The sequence below is a fragment of the Scatophagus argus genome, chromosome 23 (genome assembly GCF_020382885.2).
Source record: "Scatophagus argus isolate fScaArg1 chromosome 23, fScaArg1.pri, whole genome shotgun sequence".
NCBI classification, from domain to species: Eukaryota; Metazoa; Chordata; class Actinopteri; family Scatophagidae; genus Scatophagus; species Scatophagus argus.
Genome location: NC_058515.1, coordinates 6,453,887 through 6,462,269, shown reverse-complemented (window position 1 = coordinate 6,462,269; position 8,383 = coordinate 6,453,887). Strand labels below are relative to the sequence as shown.

The 8,383-nt window shown below is 39.6% G+C and overlaps 1 protein-coding gene across 6 annotated transcripts in view; it reads left to right on the top strand.

The window, feature by feature from the left end:
- Window positions 1–1,240: 1,240 nt before the first annotated feature.
- The window catches only part of LOC124054343 (serine/threonine-protein phosphatase 2B catalytic subunit alpha isoform), a 61,371-nt gene continuing 54,228 nt past the window's right edge, over window positions 1,241–8,383 (top strand). For 2 of the 6 annotated variants that reach the window (XM_046380214.1, XM_046380213.1), the window contains exon 1: window positions 1,241–1,551. In XM_046380214.1, the coding sequence (XP_046236170.1) occupies window positions 1,491–1,551 (61 nt within the window). In that variant the 5' untranslated portion in view covers window positions 1,241–1,490. The remainder of the gene's footprint in view (window positions 1,552–8,383) is intronic. The other 4 variants (XM_046380215.1, XM_046380216.1, XM_046380217.1 and 1 more) reach the window with 4 other exon arrangements.

The following is an 8,383-nucleotide window of genomic DNA, read 5'->3' as shown; positions in this document are numbered from 1 at the left end:
CAGATCACTTTGTTCCCATGCGTGCATATCCACACATTTTCACTCACATTTTCTGTATGACCGCTCTTATCTAACCACAAAGATGGGACACAAAATTCTCCTCTGGATCGGTACTCAGCTAAGCATAAGAAAACACATCTGCTACAGCAGGCAACACAGCTATCAAAGCCAGCCACTGACATGGAGACATCAAAAATGGCAGGTTATCCATGACCACAGTGAGATATCAATAATGTTATCATCAGTATAAACAAGGAGAGCTGTAAGTGCAAATTTTGTCCTGAGGATGGTGCTGGAGGAAAGGACATGGTGTCGTTAAAATCAATACGGCTTATCATCGTGGGAGCATGAATACTCGCTGCAAATTTTGTGCAAATCTGTCCTTTCCATTGTGATATGTCTTGTGTGCAAAGCTGACACTTTATTATGAGGGTGGCATCAGAGGAAGAGGTTATTAAAGTACCCAACACAGTAAGGCAATGGTACACAACTATCAGGATTCATCCTGAGGGAATCATGACAATGCAAAGTAAATTTCCTAGAAATGTGGTTTTTGGTTAAAGTTCAAGATATCTTTCTGCTGTTAGTGTTGTTGCAGATGAGATTATTTTTTTAGTGGCACTGATGTATAGAAACTCACGAAAAGACAAGTTAAACAGAGATGAAAAGTTAGACATGATAAAAATGCTCATGGTAAGTCAAAACTTTTACATGACTATATGATATTTTTATGTGATAACTTTGACTAAGCACCTGAGTAATTCAGTTAATCTCATGCTTTACTTTTACTCATTTTTGCTATAAAAACTGAATTGCTCTAATAATTCTAGAAATAAATAAAGAAAGGCTGTTAAGACAATTGAACCAATTGAACCTTTTTTAATCTTTATTCTTTTTTTCTTGAGGAAACTTTTTTCTGGAGGATGAATTTCCCAGGTAGAAATACCTTTTCAGTCAAAGCCAATCTTGTATGTATAGATATTTTTTTGTGCTAAATCTATAATATTATCTGTGTGCCTTTGTGAACATATTTTGGGTAAAGTTGTTCCGATCATATTTTTATTTGCTGTGCATGACGTGCGACAAATGTATTATAAATTATTCATACCAGTTATTCATCCCACATCAGATTGACACAGAAGCAGCCCTTTGATAAAAGTGAATGTACGGGCAGAGTAGCAGCCTGCCCCTCTCCACCAATAGGAAGCGTCGGTGCGAGTTGTGGGCGGTTCCCGTGGGTTAGCATGTTTGCCTGCACACTGCGCTCAGACAACTTGATACAGAGTAACAGTAAATCAGACAGAGCTGCTCCTACAGCACCAGCAGTGAAATTGTAACCCTGTTGCAAGTATTTTTGGCCGCTGATAGGACCGAGTGAGATCACTGCGGTCTCTTTCCTCGGATAGACTCAAGAGTTGTTCGGCAAGAGCAACGCAGGGACCGCTTTCAGTCTCATTTCTGCTATATCTCAATATTATATCACACTGGAAATGTCCGAAAACAAGCCGAATGATGAACCGAAGTTATCTACGACGGACAGGGTGGTGAAATGTAAGTGTAATTTTTCATGGCACACCGTAACAACACGCCACCACAGCTCTCCCTCTGACCAGCTAGAAGCAGACTTGAAGAATTCACGGTCGCAGCAGCAGCAGCAGCAACAGCAGCAGCAAATTTAGCCGAAAAATGTTTGCTGGCTATGGAGGAAGAAGGGTGTTAGCCGAGCTGTGACAGCAGCAGTAAACTAGGAAGTGAGGGTAACTCCAGTTTGAAGAGCTTAGCAAGATTTTTTTTTTTTTTCTAGAAATGTGTCACATTGTGCCTGTGAGACGTGATAAACCCGCTTGTCTGTACATACACTGTTTTCATTAGCAGCGAGCACAGCCAGCACTGTGTGACAGATGCATGATCATTTAAGTCATATACAGTGCACAGCTTTACTGTATGCATGCAGTTATTGCACAACCATTGCATTCAAGCCAAAGGCGATTTTCCCTCATTTTGCATGCATCACCCAGCATAGTTTTACCAAAGGCTCCTTTTTGTCAGCATTGCATAATACTACTTGATGCCGCCTATGCTTTGTAATCTCCCATTTGGGGGTGTTCGTGGTGTGTTTGTAGTGTTCCTGCCATATGGGTTGGTTCCTTCTGCCTTCTGTGTTTACAGGTCTGACATTCCACCTTTGCAGTCTGCCATAAGAATGCAATAAAGATCATAATCTAGCCGACCTATCCCTTGAACACAGAGCAGGAGCAATGTAGCCTGCCTAGTTTCATGTCAGTTGACATTTTATGTTGACTTTAAGGTAGTGCTCTACTTAAGTTGCAGTACTGCAGCCCCCTTATGCTTTAGAATATGAGCATTTGGTGTCATTCTAAGTGAGATTTCTCATGTTGAAAGACTAATTCAAAGCCTTGCCTTAGAAAGCAAGATGACAGAATGTGTTTATTTGTGCTGGCTGGTTTTGATCCAGTGCTAGTTGCAAGCATTATCTATCCTCTTCCAGCTTCAGTACATCACAACAGGCATGTGCAATGATCACAGCGTGCACACGCACAGGAGGGAACTGTTGAGTAATTTTACTAAGGCTTAGCTGCTGGGGTTAAATGATGCTGCTAATCGAATATGAAGATTTTGCTGAAAAAGTAGGAAAGGCTATGCAGCAGTCATTAAAAGACCATGCCTGGAGTTACACAATTTTAAAGGCATGCCTGAGCTGTGGCTTGCTAATATAGTTCCACTTCATTGCTTTCTGAGATTTAGCTTGTGCTATTTGGAACAGAAAAAAAAATGCTTTTACAAAATGATAACTTCAACCATTTATTTTCTGTGGCAAGGAGAGCCACTTGTGTTACAGCTGCATTTGCTCAGAAAATGGGGTTGAGTGTTAAAAGAGAGTCACACCATGTCTTGGGTGCTTTTGTAATGAATATTTGAAGAGATCATCCCCCTACAGTCTACACCAACTTCAAGTGTAATGAAAAATGGATATGACAAGTGTGGGTTTCGAAGAGATTTAACAGTATGACTGGGAGATTGGCCATTGGTGTTGGATATGAAGCCTCTTTTCCCTTTGTCACGCACAGTAGATGCCATCGTGCTGCATTTCTCCATACTATATTTTCAGTACCTCCCTCCTCTGCTTAGTGTTGGTCTGCTGGGGTCTTAATCAGGTTAAAATGTATTGATTAGTTATTAGAGAGGCTTTCAGGAAATAGGAGAGCCCAGTTTCAAGGACTCATTCTTAAACCTGATGTCAAGATCCACAAAGTAATTTAACTCATTATTCATTCATTGAGTTTCAAGGAGTCAGTGTTTTGGTAATGCAGCAGTATTATGACAACACAGATGCTGGCTGTGTACAAAGCACTTCTTCAAAATAACTGCAGGCTATAGGTGTGAAGTAATTTGTTTTCAGCTGCCTGGTTTACCCTGCTACAAGATGTCAGTCCGACTTATCATAAGTGCTTTGCATCCACCTGTTTTCAAAATGCATGATCGCAATGCTCAAAGAGTTTAATCAGCCGAGGCGGGAGTAGTTGCATTATTTTCATCATGTTTTTATCCTCGACAGAAATCAACTGAAATGTATGATATTTGAATAAGGATTATGTTGTGACTCAAACGATAATCCTGATTATTGTGTCAGGTTTTGCGGTCCTGTTTATTTGCTGCAGTTATTAGCCATATGGCTGCCACTAATGCTAGTTTCACAATTGATTAACCTGTTGATTAACCTTTGGTCTGTAAAATGTCAGAAAATAGCAAAAAACTTTCCACAACCCGATGTTATATACTCGCCCACAGTATAAACCCAAAGCTATTTAATTTAGAGGACCGGTGTGTAGGATTTAGTGGCAGCCATGGGGTTGAGGTTGCACTTTTCAACCAAATGAATAATGAGTGAGGAATTATATCAAACGCTTAGTGCCATTTTATTTAAAACAGCTTCAATTTCAGCAATGGTTGCTTTGATCTAGTGTAAATTTGATATTTATAATGTCAAAAATTACATTTCTTTTGTGTGTGTGTGTGTGTTTTTTAAATTATCTACTAATTCAGGAATGACAAACATGTGAAATTAAAAAATTTGATTTGTTCATGTGTTGCCCTGTGCCCCAAATGTTTCCACCTTTTAACAGAAAAACAATTAGTTCCTTGATACCTTCACATGATAAATACAGTCCATTAATTAATATTGTATTGTTAGGAATACTATGATCTAAATAGTATCTGATTTATTTACTTTTAATTAACAAATCAATTTATCAGCAGTTACTTTCTACACAAATTAGTCATTATTATACATAAATCAGTAGTCAACATATTTAGAATTAGCTGCTGCTAGTGTGAGTATGTAACTATTGCCCAATAATCTATCCCTATGATTAATTTTGGAAAATGTTGTTCTGCAGTTGTATACTGAATGACCTATCCTCAGTTAGTTCTACAATAAATAAAGGCTAAGTATTATGGTCGTCACAGTGCAATCCTGACGACCACCACGCTCCACAGCAAAATAACTCAGTAATGGTGTTTTTCCGCCACCAGCCCAGAAGCAGGGCCTCCGAGCCCCTGATGCTGCACCGGGTCCTTCTCTATAAGTGGGGATGGATAACATCTGACATTTGACTTTTTGAGGAGAGGCCCCCATGCTCAGACATGCGTGGGCTGGAGAGATGGTGGTGGTGACAGCGGCGCAATGCCAGCCACTGATCCCAGCTGGATAGCCAAGTCATTTATAGAACAGAACATTAAGTAATGCCACATACTTGATCCTTGCCTTACGTGTAGTCACCTACATACGGCCCCGCTTCTTGTTCATAATCTGGCATGTGAGCCATCGGAGTGTTTGTCTCTTACCGAACATGGTGTAGTACTGAGACATAAAATGAACATTAGTCTGGTGTGTTGTTATTCTCAGCAGTGTTTTCTCATTAGCATGCAAAAACTTGTCATTAGCTTTATTTGCTTCGGAATGCGGTGACTGTGAAAAAATTCTGTGATTTTTTTTATTTATTGAAATTTTTTTTTTTGCAAACTGCTAAGGCTGTTTGTGGCTGAGATTTTAATCCTGTGCTAGTCTGCTGTGTAAAGTTAAAATGCCAGTAAAAATAGTGTGCCATATTTTGGTGGAGTCAGAATTGCCTTGGTGTTACTAATCCCGGGCAAATCAGATTGCCAGCAACTTCATCCCAAGTTTGTTTTTGGCTGGTTTTTGACCATAAACCAGAGAGACCTTTGAAGTGAAGTGTATGTGGGATTTATAGTGAACGTCATGTGTACCAGCTTGCCAGTCGTTTGCTGCACTGTGAAAGAATGCAGTGGAGAATTAACCCCACTTTCTCACCTTTTCATTTTTTATCTTCTACTGCTTGACAGTTAGTTTTAATCAGTAGGGAATAATGACGTATTTGTGCTGATCTGCGGGACAAAGACAAAGCACTCCCGATGACATCAAAGTATTTTTATGCCTTTGGGGTTCCAAAGTGTGTGTTTGCAATGTGATTTTACTGGATGCCAAAAAGTGTAAGCGTCTATTGTGACGATACGAAGATGCTGAACATTTCAGAGTAATTGGTTTATTCTATTGGGTTGCTTTTCCTCTAATGAATAGAAGTCATGCCTTCTGTGTCTCAAAATTTGATCCATTTATGGCAGATGCTTGACTTACTTTCCAGAAAGGCTGAATGGAAAAGAGAGGCCTTGAGCACAGCCTGTTTATATAGGGTGATTATGGGTAAAATTATAAGGGTAATTTTTTTTTAGACAATATTAATACCCCAGTTATTAATCCATCTTCGGCAATCAAATTGTTTTATTTTACTAGAACATCTTACTGGAGCTGAAATGACAGAAATCAACAGAAAATTTTCATAATATGTTACCAATTATTGTGTAATTTGTGTAATCTATTGCCAAAACATTCCCTAGTTTCAACTTCAGTCAACTCTAATTCCGTTCACTTCATAGTAGAAGGAATAAGAGTAAATAAACGTTAAATAATTAATCGATAATACAAGTAAGAAGTTGCAACACTTAAAAATACTACTTCTTATAAATCTTATTATGCCATCATAGCATGCAGCTGAATGCAGAGGATTTACATATGCAGGTCAAAGTGTGAAAATTATCTTGTCAGCAGTCAGAGCGCTTAATCAGAGCCTGTGATTGGTCAGACAGTTGACCTGTGAACAGGGAGTGCTTGATCCTCTGTGCCAGAGCCAGCACTTAAATGTCAAGCTGTCAATAAAATACCCAATCAAGTTTAATTATTTGCTGAAGGAAAAATCATGATCACAGTTATTATCAGTTGTGCAGCTATTAGTTAAACCACTCCACACAGTTTGCTAAATGGTCCATTGAGTTCCAGGTTTTGCTTTCCAGGCTTCAACCTTGTCACGAACAGTGAGCTCAAAAGATTTTGGTTGGGTTTGGTGTGCTCTTTGTGTTTTTTAACCTTTCTGGATGAATTGGTCAGAGTGAGCCAGTTCCTTACTTCTTCAGGGTGCGCCCCCCCCCCCCCCCCCCCCCAATTTGCTGTCACATCTTCTTGGCATGTGAAAAAGTCTGTGTGCTGGTGGCTGGGGGAGCGAGCCACCTCCTCCTCAGCATCTTTTGACAGCCGTCCACTCGACCTGGAAATGTCGCCCACAGCAGAAATTAGGTGACAAGAAGATAAGCAAAGGACTGATCAAAGTCTGTCATGTAACCGTATGTCAAGTCTTCTGTGACATTAAATATTCTTTTGTCTGGTTATGATAACAGTCTACTGCCTCATTGCATTGTAGGGACAACCTGAACTCCCGCTATGGTGTTGTGATACACTGATAGACAGTCTGTGGTATTCTGAAGCTGAGTAAGTGCACCTTTACCGCTCATTAGATTAAAGAGGAATTAGGCTCTGTTGTGGATTTAGGGCACAGCAAAGCGGTGGATTTGGACAGATTAAGCTCCATATAGGGGGATAAAGGCGGCTCTGCTCAGAGGTTGTAATCTGACTCCATGCATTAGTTGCTGCTCTTGCTAATTCATATGAACAAATGGATGTTGGGCCTCTATAAAGTAAGGGGGCGGGGGGGGCACTGTTTACCTGCTTTGGCATTTTTATATCATTGTAAAGCCTATGAGTACAGTTTGGAGATTTTCAAACCTTTGAACTCACACTGTTGATACATTTCAACCAGTACAGTTTTGTCAGTGGCCATTTTGCAGCTTATATGTTGATGTATGGAGTTCCTTACATGTGCCACATTTTCCTTTTCACATACCAAAGTACCATTTTGCAGAAGACCACACTGAAAAAAAAATCCCTCCTGATTACCTATACCTGCAGTTTGCATCCGTGAGTCATAGATGATGTTGCATTATTGTGTTGGGTGAAGGGGAAAAAAAAAAAATCAAACAAACCGTGGCTGGCAGACACCAACGTGGTCCTTTTGTCGGCTACAGTAGCTAACAAAAGCCATTTGGAGCAGAGACAGGAGTCGTGTGTCATCAGATCACTCTCTGGAGCTGTTCACTGCACTGTCACAAATCAATCAATACACTGTCTACAACACATGTAACTACATATTGGGCAGCCAGTACATGGCGTGTGGGGGAGGAGAGGGCAACTGAGTGAACTGGGAGCAACTGGGTTGCTGGTTTATTAAAGAGGCCAGTAAAGTAGTAAATCTGCTTTCTCATCTCCCACTAAGAAGGCAGAGCATAGACAGGCAGCGAAGAAACTGGATTTTTAGGTTTTAGAATATACACACTCATGTACACATGCATGGATATTAGCTGAATAACATGAATCACATTTAATTAATTGAGACTGGATTTTCTTAAGAATTCAGATATAGGAAACCATCTGTCATGGTTCTGTGGCCAAAATGCTGTTGAGTACAGGAAAAGCTTTGTCGAGGGCTGTGAATCACTGGCTTAACAGAGACTCAATTCAATTAACAACTCAGTGGATGATGATTTGATTTTGTGTGTGTGTGTGTTTATTTATTTATTTTAGAATTTCATTTCTGCAAAGTACAGTTTGTAACTGTTAGCTAAAATGGACAACAAAGATGTAGCAAAACAAGTGAGGCAGTCACTCCTCTGCAAAGTTAAGCAGAAAATTCAGACAGCAGTGTTAAATCTAAAACACTCAGCAAAATGTGACAAAGAAATGTGTTTAAATTAGTTAACAGTTTATTTGACAGTTTACAAACACTGTGTCAAGCTCAAAGACTCATTTAGACATATCTAAAAGCTTTTTTCTTTCATGCCGTACTAGTAAAATGAAATATTATAAAAATGTTTTATGAAGTCAGTTGGTATTTACCTCACATTTCCATCTCCATAGTACTAATAATACCATAACAGTCAGGGGAGCAAATTTGGA